The sequence below is a fragment of the Hemitrygon akajei genome, chromosome 12 (assembly GCF_048418815.1).
Source record: "Hemitrygon akajei chromosome 12, sHemAka1.3, whole genome shotgun sequence".
In the NCBI taxonomy this organism is placed as follows: Eukaryota; Metazoa; Chordata; class Chondrichthyes; order Myliobatiformes; family Dasyatidae; genus Hemitrygon; species Hemitrygon akajei.
Window position 1 is genome coordinate 45485602 of NC_133135.1, and position 16064 is coordinate 45501665.

Consider the following 16064-nt stretch of genomic DNA (forward strand, 5'->3'; position numbering starts at 1 on the left):
TACTTTGTTATATCCACTGTGTAATCATAGTTCTTAATCAGCAATCCTGATGAAGGGTCTTTGTCTGACCCCGAAACGTTGACTGTTCATTTCTCTCTGTAGATGACCCCTGACCTGCTGAGTTCCTCCAGCATTTTGTGTGTGTTGCTGCAAGTTTCCAGCTCTTGCAGTCTCTCTTGTGCCTTAATGAACACAAACTGGGTTATCAATTGAGACATACACAAATTTGGTTAAACCAGGAGTGAAATAAACATCTTTCCTCATGCAGATTCTTCATACCTAACTTTGGGGTCTTAAGTTCAGCAGATGTGGAAATTGTTTAAGTTGAATGTTTGAAAAGCTAATGTGTCCAAGATAGCAAATCTTTTTAATAAAATATATGATATAGTGATTAATCCAGCTCAAAGATCTTACTGAAAAATATTTTGTAGATGTTTTGTGCTTCTTCATTAGTACATTAGTGATCTGTTGTATTTGATCTGGATTATTTTTGAAGTGGCAGCTGATGTGCCTTTTTTCAATGTTTCTCCTCTTAGCATTGGAACAGGATTTGTAGCAGACTAATTAATAGATTGCTATGATTAGGAAGCAGCTCTTACAACAGTACATTTGTTCTCCATCTGCCATTTTTCTGCCCAAATTTCTGACTGATCTCTGTATAATATCCAAGTACGAACAGATAGTTCTTTCTGCTCTGTCCTTTGATAACCTTCCTCAGTATCCACAACTCAACCTATTTTTATGTTGTTTGCAATCTTATTAATTAGACCACCCACATTTTCATCCAGATTATTATATCACAAACAACAGTTCTCAGTACTAGTCCTTTGTGGGTGATGGGAGGTTCACAAACCTACAGTCAGAAAAACACCCCAGCCACCATTTTCCTGTCTCCTATGAACAAATCACTTTTTGCATCCAACTTGACTGCTCGCTGTGGATCCCACGTGACATACGGTAACCTTTGAATCAGCTTACTATGAGGGAACTTGTCCAACGTTTTACTGATATCCATGCTGACAGCATCCATTTCCTTGCCCTTGTTAATCATCTGTCTCAAAAAATCTCAAATTTAAGGGATGTGGGGGGGTCTCCCCTGCACAAAGCCATGTGACTTTCCTTAATGTTCATTTGAAAATATACATTTATAAATATACAAGTTTTTTTATAGGAAGATAAAAGTTGTTGTTATATTGATTTTTCTCACTGGTTCTTTAAAAACCTGCCTTAAATTGGTCACTGTTGTTTTTCTCCCCATCTATAGACTGTTCTGAGGACTCTGCACTTACCTAAGAATAATAGCCTTTATGTTCTCACACCTGACATAGCTCAACCAGGATTAGATGGACCAGCAGCAAGTCAGTCAAGGTAAACTGTTGTATAATTTTTATTTTGTGTTAATTAGAGCATTGAACCGTTACCATTCGTGGTGCTCCTTGATCTCGTTTACTGTATTTGATGCTCAAAGAATAAGCAGTCATACAATAACAAAGTATAAATATGACTTATGTAACCCTTAGGCTCGGCCAGCAAGTCTTTGTCTAAGGGAAGATTACTTTCGGCCCCGTCAAACTGAGAAATCTCATTCATGTGGATGATGCATGAAGTGTTGCCCAGTTACAAATCCGCACTCCAAAATATTAGACAGTACACCATATGCAATTAATTGATTGAACTTTATAAATTTTAATCTGAATATAGGGTTAGTAAAGAAAATAAAAAGGAAAAGGGCCCATTTTAAGAGGAAAGTCAAAAGTGCATATTGGAGCTCACAATATGGCCATTCATCAACCATCAACTTACTCCGAGCGTCACCGACCTTTGGACCCTCGCTCCCGATCCACTCCGTCCTGTGGTCTCCCAGCTCTCTCTCTGCACACATCTTCTTTCTTTCGCCGACCAAACAACCCTGAAAATCACACTTCTAGACTCACAAGAAACAACAACATTACTATCGTTGGATGCCCCCCCCCACCACATTCCAGGCCCTGATATCTCCAGCATAACCCAAACATTGCTGTTATAGAGAAACCATTACATTAGCAGTGAAACGTTACAGAGAGGCTATTATATTAGCAGTGAAACCTTACAGCACATTACACTAGTATATCCAAATTTTCTGTGATACAGATAGATTAGTCTTGATATAATTGCCTACTAATTTTGCTAACTGTCCGCAAGCTTAGAAAATTGGGGCTTGGATGTTGAAATTCCTTGTGTGTTTTTCTGCACACATTCCTTGTTGCTATGTTGTTAGGCAGCCATGGAAAACCTGGAAAAAGTAAACTATTGCAATTTATGCTATATTTCCAGGATTTTCATAGGCCTTTCAGTAAACTGGTCAGTTAGTGAGGGAAACCCTGCGGAAATTCTGTTCCTATGAATTGAATTGAATTACCTTTATTGCTTGCATCCTTCATATACATCAGGAATAAAAAATGTTACATCTCCATCTAAAGGTGCAATTTATAGTAATTTATAAGTAGTATGTACAACAGAACAGTCAATATAACAGAGAAATACAATTGTAAAGCATGAATTAATCAGTCTGATAGCCTGGTGGAAGAAGCTGTCCCAGAGCCTGTTGGTCCTGGCTTTTATGTTGCAGTACCGTTTCCCGATGGTAGCAGCTGAAGCAGTTTGTGTTTGGGGTGTCTCGGGTCCCCAATGATCCTCGGACTCTTTTTACATACCTGTCTTTGAAAATGTATTGAATAGTGGTAAGTTCACATCTCAGATGCACTGGGCTGTTCACAAGAGTCCTGTGATTGAGAGAAGTACAGTTCCTATACCAGGCAGTGATGCAGCCAGTCAGGATGCTCTCAATTGTGCCCTTGTAGAAAGTAATTAGGATTTGGGGGCCCATACCAAACTTCTCCCAACTGTCTGAGGTGAAAGAGGCACTGAGGTGAAAGGGTAGTCTGCAGCAATTTATCTAAAATTATTTTAAAATTAGCAGTGTGCATGTTAGCTTTTTAAGAGGATCATCAGTTTTATAGTGCTTTTTGTAGACTTTCTAATTAAAAGAAAAAATATGGATTACTTGAACTCCAAAGGAATTCACTTGAGGGAAACACTTTCTTTTCCAGATGCTTATACAGGTTTCCCCTGCTATTCGAAGGTAGAGCGTTCCTATGAATTGGTTCGTAAGCTGGAATGTTGTAAAGTGAAGAAGCAATTACCATTTATTTATATGGGAAAAATTTGTGAGCGTTTGCAGACCCAAAAAATAACCTACCAAATTATGCCAAATAACACATGAAACCTAAAATAACAGTAACATATAGTAAAAGCAGGAATGATCTGATAAATACACAGCCTATATAATGTAGGAATACTTTTCTGCAATTATTGCAGCGCTGTCTAATGCAGCGAAAATCTCACACAAGCGCTCTCGACAGCACTCGCGGCAAAAACATGGCGCAAGCGCACTTGGCAGAAACACACAGTGCAAGTGCTCTCAGCAGAAGCACTCCTTCCAGTAACCTTTAAGCTATGAAGCAATCAAGTAACACATAAAAATACACAGCCTATATAAAGTAGAAATAACGTATGTACAGTGTAGTTTCACTTACCGGAATTGGGAAGACAGTTGAGCACACTGATGATGGTGTGTTAGTCTGAGTCGTCAGTGGTGGGAGGTAGAGGAGACTGGGGTGTCATCTCATCGTCGTCTGTTTCCATCAGGGCTGGCAGGTCACCTTCTATGTCTGCCTGCCTCGATATGGAAGGTCAAGTTTCGTCGTCTGCTGTGGCTGATGTGGAAGGCTTGAAAAACAACAGTATGCTTGACTGCTTAGCCTCGCGCATTTTTCTATCATACCTTTTTTTTGTAAACACTCAAACCATCCTGCAAATATGCCCTAAACTTACGTACCCTTTCAAAATTAAAGTCATACTTTTCTGCAATCATTGCAGTGTTGTCAATCGCAGTGAAAATCTCACACAATTGCTTCACGTTCAGTTCCTGGATGACTTCACTTTCGGGCCATTTGCTACTGCGTTTGGCTTTAATTGTTATCCCTTCCTCTTCATCAGCTCTTCATCTCTCAGTTCTTGGCCAAAACTTCTTCAACATCATCTTCATCAACTTCCACAAACCCTTAGCCAAACTCACTGTATCCTTACTTTGTTCACCACAATCAAAACGCTTAATTATGTCTAGTTTTACGCTAAGTGTAACACCCTTGCGTGCTCTTTTAGGCTTTTCTGATACCTTAGAACTCACCTTGCTAACGGATGCACAAAATAAATCGACATAAAGCACAGGTGCTCACAGGCACGTGCTTAAGCAATGCCGGCTTGAATGCAGTTCTGGGAGAGGAACTTGGCTGCTGGGCGCGCGTGCTGCCTTTTTTCGTAATAGTGAAAACACCTTCTGTTAGCGAAAACAGGTAACTAATGTAGGTCTTTTGTAACAGCGAGGTGTCTTAGAGCGAACGTTCGAAAAACGGGGGACACCTGTAAATATATGATAAGTTAATGTTCAATTTATCTATTCACATTTAAATTTCTAGTAATTGTTTCTGCTTTTTGGTGTGCTAAGCGATAGCAAAGACACAGACCAAAGTTACCCCAAAGGCTTCACATTTCATCTGACATTCAACAACCCACAGGTTCTCTCTCTCCCTGGCAAGGGAGCTGTCCCCCATTTTCACAGCGAGTGTGAGACATAAGAACAACTTGCTGGTTTATGATGTTAAAAGTCCGTTTTGTCGCTTTTTTCAAGCTCTGTGTTTGAAGATTGCAAAGATCTTGGGCCTTCGGGCCCACAGCAAAAGATTTTCCAGCCACCCTGGTGACACACGAGTCTCCTGGCATGACACCGACCCTCGATCCGCCCGTCTCCAGTGCCCTGAGATCTTAGGGTTCCGAACATGATTGAGACACTCAGGCCAAATCCTTGGCATCGTTGAATAATGGCCAGTCGTGGAACCCTGAGAACACATCCCATTCCTGCAAAGAACTGAAGTCTACATGTAACTCCAGGTCAGAGTCTTCAAAAGAACCTTGAAAGGGAAAAAAGATAAAGATATTAAAGATAATAAAGATATTAAAGGAAGAAATAGAACTGTTTCCAAGATGCAAGCAAAGGAGTCGCCGTTGGTGCCATCAACCCTTCTAAGAAAAAAGATAAATAAATCAATTACATTAAATAAATAAGTGTGTATATTAAATAGTTAAATTAAAAATAGTGCAAAAACAGAAATAATAAAAGTGAGGTAGCATTCAGGGGTTCAATGTCCATTTAGGAATTGCGTGGCAGAGGGGAAGAATCTGTTCCTGACTATGGATGTCGTCTTTCTGAGGCACCACTCCTTGAAGTTGTCTTGGATACTACAGAGGCTAAAAGATGGAGCTGGCTAATTTTACAATGTTCTGTAACTTTTAGTCCTGTGCAGTGGCCTCCCTCTTCTCCCCCCCACCCCCGTCCCTCCCCCATACTGGACAGTGATGCAGCCTGTCAGAGTGCTTTCCACGATACATTTATGTAAGTTTTAAAATGTTTCAGTTGACAAAACAAATCTCTTCAAACTCTGAATGAAATATAGCCGCTGTTTTGTCTTTTTTTAGCTGCATTGATATGTTGAGGCCAGGTTAGATCCTCAGAGATCTTGACACCCAGGAACTCGAAACTGCTCACTCTCTGCACTTCTGATCTCTCCATAGGGATTGGTTTATGTTCCCTCATCTTACCTTTCATGAAGTCCAGTCAGCTCTTTTGGCTTACTGACATTAAGTGCAAGGTTGTTGCTACAACACTACTAATCTAGCTGGTATATCTCGCTCTTGTATGCCCTCTCATCTCCATCTGAGATTCTACCAGAAATGGTTGTATCACCAGCAAAATTATAGATGGCATTTGAGCTACACCTAGCCATGCAGTTATGGGCATAGAGGAAGTAGAACAGTGGGGTAAGCACACACCCCTGAGGTGTGCCAGTGTTGATTTTCAGGAGATATCATCACCATTCCACACAGATTGTGCTCTTCCAGTTAGAAAGTCAAGGATCCAATTACAGATGGAAGTACAGAGGCCCAGGTTCTATAGCTTATTGATCAGGATTGTGAGAATGATGGTGTTAAACATTGAGCTGTAGTCAGTGAACAGCACCTTGGCATTGATGTTTGTTTTGTCTAGGTGGTCCAAGGCCATGTGAAGATCCACTAAGATTGCGTCTGCTGTAGACTTTATTGTGACAATAGGCAAATTGCAGTGGGTCCAGGTCCTTGCTGAAACGAGTTGATTCAAGCCATGACCAACATCTTAAAGCTCTTCATCACCACAGATGCGAGTGCTACTGGGCAATAATCATTTAGGCTGCTCACACTAGTCTTGCATTGGTATAATTATTGCCATTTTGAAGCAGTTGGGAACTTCCGACCATAGCAGTGAGAGGTTAAATACACCCGCCAGTTGGTTGGCACAAGTTTTCAGAGCCTTACCAGGTATTCTGTCAGGGCCTGCTACCTTGCGAGGGTTCACTCTCCTTAACAACAGCCCAGCATCACCCTCCGAGACAGAGATCACAGGGTCTCCCGATGCAGCAGGGATCTTCACAGCTGTAGTTATGTTCTCCCTTTCAGCAGGTATAGAAGGCGTTGAGTTTATCTGGTAGTGAAGCATCGCTGCCATTCATGCTTATTGGGTTTTGCTTTGTAGGAAGTAATATCCTGCAAACCCTGCCAGAGTTGATAGCATCTGATGTCTCCTCCAACCTCGCTTGGAGTTGTTTCTTCGCACTCCGCAAGTCATACATGTTTTTCTTGTCCAGACCTGGGTCACTTGACTTAAATGCCGCAGATCTAGCCCTCAGCAATCGATTAATCTCCTGGTTCATCCACTGCTTTTGGTTTGGGAATGTACAGCAAATGTTTGTAGGCACACTCTCATCCACACAAGTTTAATTAAGTTGGTAACAACTGTGGCATACTCAGCCAGATTCGAAGATGAATTCCTGAATACAGTCCAGTCTACCAATTCAATGCAGTCCTGGAAGTGTTTCCGTGCTTCCCTTGTTCATACCTTCTTGGTCCTCACTACTGGTGCTGCAGTCTTCAGTCTTTGCCTACACTCTGGAAGTAGAAGTATGGCCAGGTGATCAGACTTTTCCATAGTGTGGGTGTAGAGTAGCAAGCGCAGTAGGCATTCTTAATGGTGGTGTAACAGTGGTCCAGTATGTTGGTTCCTCTGGTCGAATAAGTGATTTGTTGATGGTAATTATTTAGTGACTTTTTCACGCTGGCCTGATCTAAAATCCCTCAAAATGATGGTGAAGGCGTTGGGGTGTGCTCTTTCATGCATGTTGATCCCATTGCTCAGATCAGCCAGAGCACTTAATTGCAAGATATTCAAGTTCTAGTGAGCAGTGAGCAGAATTGGGACAACACTGATACATTTGTGCACCACGAGGAGTTGGTCATGAGATATACACCTCCACCTCTTCTTTTGTGAGACTCTGTAGTCCTATCCTGGTCTATCGTGAACCCATCAATATGAATTGCTGCGTCTGGTACGGAAGGATTTAACCAGGATTCTGTGAAACAAAGTAATCAAGTGGTTCTAATGTCCCTCTGTTACTGCACCACAGCTCTTAAGTCTTTGCTTTTATTTACTAGACTATGTTTGCCAGCAAGATGGTCAGTACTCGAGGTTGAAAACCCTGTTTTCTTAAACGCACTCTGACCGGCAGCCACATTTCCTATGAAGAGTCCGGCAAGAAGTACAGCCATAGTATCAAACAACATACACAAAATGCTGGTGAAACACAGCAGGCCAGGCAGCATCTATAGGGAGAAGCACTGTCGACATTTTGGGCCGAGACCCTTCGTCAGGACTAACTGAAAGGAAAGATACTTAGGGGGAAATGCAAAATGATAGGAGAAGACCGGAGGGGGTGGGATGAAGCTAAGAGCTGGAAAGATGATTGGCAAAAGTGATACAGAGCTGGAGAAGGGAAAGGATCATGGGAGGGGAGGCCTAGGGAGAAAGAAAGGGGGAAGGGAGCACCAGAGGGAGATGGAGAACAGGCAGAGAGAGAGAAAAACTAAATATGTCAGGGATGGGATAAGAAGGGGAGGAGGGGCATTAACGGAAGTTAGAGAAGTCAATATTCTCTGCAGAAACCCTTCCCCCCACTTTCTGCTTTCCGCAGGGATCGCTCCCTACGCGACTCCCTTGTCCACTCGTCCCCTCCATCCCTTCCCACTTATCTCCCTCCTGGCACTTATCCTTGTAAACGGAACAAGTGCTACACCTGCCCTTACACTTCCTCCCTCACCACCATTCAGGGCCCCAGACAGTCCTTCCAGGTGAGGCAACACTTCACCTGTGAGTTGGCTGGTGTGGTATACTGCGTCCGGTGCTCCCAGTGTGGCCTTTTATATATTGGTGAGACCCGACGCAGACTGGGAAACCGTTTCGCTGAACACCTATGCTCTGTCCACCAGAAAAAGCAGGATCTCCCAGTGGCCACACATTTTAATTCCACGTCCCACTCCCATTCTGATATGTCTATCCATGGCCTTCACTACTGTCAAGATGAAGCCATACTCAGGTTGGAGGAACAACACTTTATATACCAGCTGGGTAGCCTCCAACCTGATGGCATGAACATTGACTTCTCTAACTTCTGTTAATGCTCCTCCTCCCCTTCTTACCCCATCCCTGACATATTTAGTTGTTTGTTTTTTCTCTCTCTCTGCCCATCACTCTGCCTGTTCCCCATCTCCCTCTGGTGCTCCCCTCCCCCTTTCTTTCTCCCTAGGCCTCCCGTCCCATGATCCTTTCCCTTCTCCAGCTCTGTATCACTTTTGCCAATCACCTTTCCAGCTCTTAGCTTCATCCCACCCCATCCGGCCTTCTCCTATCATTTCGCATTTCCCTCTCCCCCTCCTACTTTCAAATCTCTTAGTATCTTTCCTTTCAGTTAGTCCTGACGAAGGGTCTCGGCCCGAAACATCTACAGTGCTTCTCCATATAGATGCTGCCTGGCCTGCTGTGTTCCACCAGCATTTTGTGTGTGTCGTTTGAATTTCCAGCATCTGCAGATTTCCTCGTGTTTGTGCCATAGTATCAGCATTGTTTCCATCAGTTTTAAGCAGTGATAGCTTATTCAATTGCATTAAGGCATCTTTATTAACTGTACAGACACTGGAAGTTGTGATTCTCAGCTGTGTCTGGCTGAAACTGGAATATCTAAATGTATCCATCGAGTTGTGCTGCACATGATCACCATCTTCAAGGTGTCCTGGAAGTAATATTTATCATATTTATCCTAACATATTTATATATTATGTATTGAATGCACAATGTCTATTACTGTGTTCCCATTCCCATTTGTTCTGGGGCTAATATTGTATACAGTAAGCAAAAAGCAAAGTTTATCACATTTGTGAGACAGGTTGATTTGTATTCCAAAACTGAGGAGCAATATCACCTTTACTGTCTGGAGCGAGATGTACCAGCTGGTTGAGTGGTGTCATAGCAACAACCTTGCACACAACATCAGTAAGATCAAAGAGCTGATTGTGAACTTAGAAAGGGTAAAGCAAGGGACTACAAACCAATCCTCTTAGAAGGATCAGAAATGGAGAGAGTGAGCAATTTCAAGTTCCTGGGTGTCAATATCTCGTAAGATCTAACCTGATCCCAAACTATCGAAGTAGCTATAAAGAAGGCAGGACAATGGCTATATTTCATTAAGAGTTTGAGGACATTTGGTTTGTCCATTAAATCGCACAAACTTCAACAGATATACCATGGAAAGCATTCTGACAGGCTGCATCCCTGTCTGGTAAGGCGGGGGGGGGGGGGGGGGGGGGGAGTTGGTGGGGGTGGGGGAGCTGCTACTCAGGACCGAAAGAAACTGCAGAAAGTTGTAAAATTAGTCAGCTCCATCTTGGGTACTGCCCTCTGTAGTATCCAAGACATCTTCAAGAGTGGTGCCTCAGAAGGGTGATGTCCATTATTTAAGGACTTCCATCACCTGAGACATGCTCTCTTCCCATTGTTACCAGCAGGGAGGAGGACCAGATCCTGAAGGCACACACTCAGCAACTCAAGAACAGCTTCTTCCTCTCTGCCATCCCATTTCTGAATGGGCATTGAACCCATGAGCACTACTTATAAAAATTATTTCTGTTTTTGCACTAGTTTTAATTTCAATAATTAAGAACAATGCATTGATTATGATCAGCATGGCTTTGACTGTAGTGGACTATTACTGATACAAATGTGGGATAAAAATAGAAAGCATTGCAGGAGAGGGGTAAGGTTGTTACCATTTTTGGTTTCTAGTTTATGGTTCTTGCCTGTGTGACCAATGAAGTGCATGGGGAATATTTGATTATTTGGTGTCTCAAAATTCAATAGGAAAACACAGCAGAGAAAAGTTCTTGAATGTCTAGAAGCATTTGTTGTTTACAAATTAAGAACTTGATACCATTGAAATAGCAAACTTGATATTTTCAGTTCTTTTAAGATTTTGATATTCTAGGATCTTTATTTTATGAACGATCCCCATGGTGACATGACATTGTATTCCATTTATGTAGTCAGATCCCCTACCATTAATTGCCTGCTTGTCTAACTTCCAGTGCTGCATAAGCCAAATTTTCTGCAGTTTAATATGGAAAGACTGAAGATAGTGTCTTCATTTCCTGGCACAGACTCCATTTCTGACACCACCCCCGCTCTCTTCCCCCCCCCCCCCCCCCCCCCACTTCTCAATCTCGGTCTCCATCTCTGGAGACATCTTTTATAAACCAACCAATTTCCATGGTTGTGTATACCTCTTCCCACAATGTCTCCTGCAAGAATGCTATTCCCTTTTCTCAGTTTCTTCATCTCTGTGGCTTTCCTTTCCAGGACATCAGAGGCATCCTCCAAAGAACAGACCCCCCCGCCCCATCTTCCCACCACTTTAACAGTGAGAGTTTCTTGACCTTACCTACCACCCTGTGAGCCTCCGTGTCCAATACCTTGTCCTCTACAACTTTTGCCATCTCCAAAGGGATGCCTCCTCCAAGCATATCTTTACCTCACCGAGCAACCACCCCTCACAAACAAGAAAAAATTTGCAGATGCTGGAAATCTGAGCAACACACAGAAAATGCAGAAGGAACTCAGCAGGCCGGGTGGCATCAATGGAAAAAAGTACAGTTGACGTTTTGGGCTGAAACCCTTTGGCAGGACTCTACTTCCCTTGTGGTTCCCTTGTCCATTTGTCCCTCCCAAAGACCAAATTGTTACACTTGCCCATTCATCTCCTCCCTCACCCCCATTCAGGGCCCCAAACAGTGGTTCCAGGTGAGGCAACACGACCCCAGCAGATCTGCTGGTGAAGTCTATTGTGAACGGTGCTCCCAATGCCGCATCCTCTGTATTGGTAAAACCCATCATAAGTTGGGGTACTGCTTCATTGAGCATATCTGCTCCATCCACCAAAAGTAGAACTTCCTGGTGACTAAACTTTTAAATTCTGATTCCCATTTCCATTCAAACATGTTGGTCCATGGCCTCTACTTGTGCTAAGACAAGGACACCCTGAGGGTGGAGAAGCAACACCCTATATAACAACTGGGTAGCCCCCACATGAATATTGATTTCTACTACCAGTTTTTAAAAAAATCCCTTCCCTTCCCCTCTTCTATTTCCCACTCTAGCCTCTTACCTCTTCTCACCTGCCTTTTACTTTTCTCTGGGTCCCCTCCTCCTTCCCCCTTCCTTTCTAGTGCTGAAGAAAGGCCTGATCCCAAAGCATGGACTGTTAATTCATTTCCGTAGATGTTGCCTGACCTGCTGAGTTCCTCCAGCATTTTGAGTGTGTTGCTCTATTACACTGGATGTTGATTCCATTGCTTACTCAACTACTGTTTGAGATGTTTCGAGTTATGGCATCCTTTTGATCCTAAAGTGAGCTTTCAATGGAATATTCTTAGTTACAGAGATGTCAATGTAAGTGAAGGAAATACACTGTGGTCACAGGTGAGGATTGCCAATCATTACTTAATTAATTTCACATCTTTGCAGGGGGAAATAATTGATTAAAGGTTTAAAATATGGTATTGAAAAATGATTTGGAAAGCAACACATTTCAGTACCATGGATGAAAAATGTGGGCTGAAGATGGAATGATAGTTTGTAAGTATAAAGAAGTGAAGGATGATTTTGTTTTGTGAAAGGGGTTGAAGAGACAATTTGGAAAAGACAAGCCCTGCACTTAATGCCACCAGTTATTTGGCTGTTGCTCAGTTGCTTAGTTTTTCCATTTAAATTTGGTAATTGACAATTTAGAAGGCATATTGTATTAATAGTATATCTTTCCCTTAAACTCGTTACAAAAAATAAATATTGTGTTGAGAGTTGATACAGTAGTTTTGAGAGTTGCAGTATGGTGGAAGGAGCACAATTAATACTAAAGCCTCAACTTGCCACCAGGTGGTGTGCATGATCAAAATCAGATGGCCAGTGTTTGTTACAATCATTTCTGATCATAAAGGTTTGCTGTTTGTAGTGACATTTCCTCTTGCATCAAAGAATAGGTTCTCAAGTGTGATTGACCATATACTGATGCAGTTTATAACATAGTATTTTTGAGATCTATTCACTAGGAACTGCAAGAACTGTACCTTGCAGTATTCTTCCAGAGATTTTTCAATGATGTGTTATATTCACTGAGTATAATGGATTGATATTATACCGTGGATTCTGGTTAATTGCGATCCATTGGGTCCATTACATTTTGGCCCAATTAAGTGGCTGTTCCAATTAGCCCAAGATTCATGGAAATCATTAAAAAGGTATTTAAAAAAAAAAACAACTAAATTTACCTGAGTAACAAATTATGTATTTAAATGAAATACAAAATAAACCACCAGAAAAAGCAGGATCTCCCAGTGGCGATCCATTTCAAACCTACTTCCCATTCCCTTTCCGACATGTCATTCCATGGCCTCCTCTACTGCCACGATGAGGTCACACTTAGAATGCAGGAGCAACACTTTGTACTCTGTCTGGGTAACCTCCAACCTGATAGCAGGAACATCAATTTGTCAGACTTCAGTTATTGCCCCCTTGCCATTTCCCATTCTCATTTCCCTCGCTCACTTTATCTCCTTACCTGCCCATCACCTCCCTCTAGTGCTCCTCCCCTTTCCCTTACTTCCATGGCCTTTTGTGTCCTCTCCTATCAGATTCTCTCTTCTCCAGCCCTTTTATCTTCTTCACCAATCAACTTCCCAACTCTATACTTCACCCTTCCCCCTCTCCTGGTTTCACCAATCAACTACTACCTTGTATTTCTTCCTCCCCATCTTCTTATCCTGACTTCTCATCTCTTTTTTTTCCAGTCCTGATGAAAAAATGTCGATAGATTACTCTTTCCATGGATGCTCCCTGGCCCGCTGAGCTCCTCCAGCATTTTGTGTGTATTACTTTGATTTCCAGCATCTGCAGGTTTTCTCTTGTTTGAAATACAGAACAAAATCAAACACTACCAATATTACTACAGTATTATAAAATGCTCCATTAGTTATTGATGAAGGAATTCTTCCACTATACACTGAAGTAGTGAAATTGTTTCATTTTCACTCCTGGCTGTTTCTTGCATCTCCAAGCCTGAATGCTTGAAACTGCAGTGAGCAAAACAGTTATGAGTTGTCTTGCTGCTTATTTCTCACTCACTATCAGTGACAAAAATCGATGCTTTCTAATCACAAACACACGCAACTGACGCGAATTAAAAAATCTTTGCTTTCAGCACTGTGTACTGTCAGACAGCCATACAAGTGCATGTGACTGATGTTAGTTAGCAATTGTTTCTCAGCAGTCTTCTGTCCCAATTAAGCTGCATAATATCTCCAAAAAACAAAGGGAATCCCTATTTTCTTGATTAGTTTTTGTCCTTTAAGAGCTGTCCCAAATAAGTGGTTGCCCCGATTAATGATGGCCCAATTAACTGGAATCCACTGTATTAGAAAATAACTTTGTTATTTTCAGTGGTTTTGGTAAGGCAATTTGGATTAATGAATTAATAGTACCAGGTAAAATATGAGCGAGATTAAAAATGTAGCCTGAGATTTTCATTCCCACTCATATTCTATAGCTCTTAGTGCCAAGAGGTGAATTCTTACTGTCGCATTATCTGAGCTGATGGAATGCATTACCTGGATAATTTTTTAATGCAAGATTTTAATCAGAATGAGTACCTTTAAAATTGCTCCATTTCCAACAAATCGGTCCAGTGTGCTGTGAGCTACCAGGTGCTGGACATGAGAGCAAGAATGCTGTAGCTGGTTTGCTGGAAAATTGCAAATGTCACTCCACTCTGTAAGAAAGAGGGAGGCAAAAGGCACAAAATTATAGACCAGTTAGCCTGACTGTAGTGGTTGGCAAGATATTAGAAAGTATTATTAAGGATGAGGTTTCGGAATACTTAGAGGCACATGATAAATGGGCCAAAGTTAGTATGGTTTCCATAATATTTCTTTATTTTTATAAGTGGAATTTTGCTTGATAAATCTTTTGGAATTCTGAGGAAATAACAGGCAGGATAGACAAAGGAGAGTCAGTTGGTGTTGTTTACTTGGATTTTCAGAAGGCCTTTGATGAGGCTGCTAAACAAGATAATAGCCCATAGTATTACAGAAAAATTAATGGCATTAATGGACAGAAGATTGACTGACTGGCAGAAGCATTGGAAAGGGTCCATTGAATGACTATGAGAATGATCTCATAATTCAGTGGGAATGAAAGAGTTAATGTATGAGTAGTGTTTGATGGCTCTGGACCAGTACTTGTTGGAGTTTAGCAGAATGGGGTGGGTGGGAGAGGCATTTTATTGAAACCTACCAGACATTGAAAGGTCAAGATTGTGGATGTTTTAAGTAGTGGAAGAGTCTTGGAGCAGAGAGTACAGACTCAGAATGGAAGGATGTTCCAGTAGAGCAGAAATAAAGGAGGTATTTCTGTAGCAAGAAGTTGGTGAATCTGTGGAATTCATGGCCACAGATTGGCCAAGACACTGGGTATATTTAAAGCAAAGGTTGATAGGTACTTAATTAGTAAGGGTGTCAAAGGTTATGGGGAGAAGGCAGGAAACTTCTACTAGGATGTCGATGCACTTGGATGCAGCAGCCTCTTTGGGTCCAACCAAAGTTGTAACTGTTTGTCCTTTACATCTTTTTTTTTATTGCAAGACACTGCTGGTTATCAAGATCCTGAAATACTGCAGATCTACCCCACTAGCGAGTTGCTGGATGATGGTGGAACTGGTCATGTTACACACCGTGTTGCAACCTGCTTCAGCCACCCAGGGAAGAAGGCGTCAGAGGCGGTGTGGGTGATTGTCTTGGACATTTTTGTTATGATCATAAAGACCCTGTTGGACATCGGTAATGTAGGATACTGCAGGTCCGATTCACTGGTTCATTAGCAAGACTAACAGGGAAGTTGCTTGGCCTTATTTCTGTCATGGATCAGGCCTTCATTCATGCCTTGGGGTCACCTGTTGCAGCCACTGAGGAAGGAGACGCTGGAGCTAGCTGTGTGCTGCTGAATTCCCTGCTGGATAGGGGGCTGGCCCTTCCCACTGTACTACCCTTCAGTGTGGAAGACAAGCTGGAGTGCATTTGTCTGGGGCAGCTTGATGCAATGAGGAACTGCTACAAGTTGTTCTTGTAGAAACGTGGGTACACGACAACATTCAAGCACCATCAATCTACAGGGCATGGAACTTGGAGAGTTGGGCTATCTTACAATTTTTTTGTATCTGTATGTTTTTCTTCTGTCATAATTATATGTGTTGTGTGTGACTGTTGGTTCAGTGTTTTGCAGTTTGGCACTAGAGGAATGCTGTTTCTTTTGGCTATTCATGTATGGTTGAATGACAAACTTGAACTTGAATGGGTTTTTCAAGGGAAAATAAATCAGCTGTGATCAAATGACGGGAATGTCTGTGATAAGGTGGAGATCAAGATTGTCCAGGGTAACTTTATTGTTCTCAATTTTTATTGAGAAGTGGAAAGATTAATTTAAGCAATGACAGAAGTTTGAAACTTTC

At 42.0% G+C, this 16064-nt stretch overlaps 1 protein-coding gene across 1 annotated transcript in view; it reads left to right on the forward strand.

The window, feature by feature from the left end:
- faf1 (Fas (TNFRSF6) associated factor 1) overlaps positions 1–16064 on the forward strand; it is a 329838-nt gene that overhangs the window by 42364 nt on the left and 271410 nt on the right. The window contains exon 6 of the mRNA XM_073063028.1: positions 1265–1368. Coding sequence (XP_072919129.1) covers positions 1265–1368 — 104 coding nt within the window. The remainder of the gene's footprint in view (positions 1–1264; positions 1369–16064) is intronic.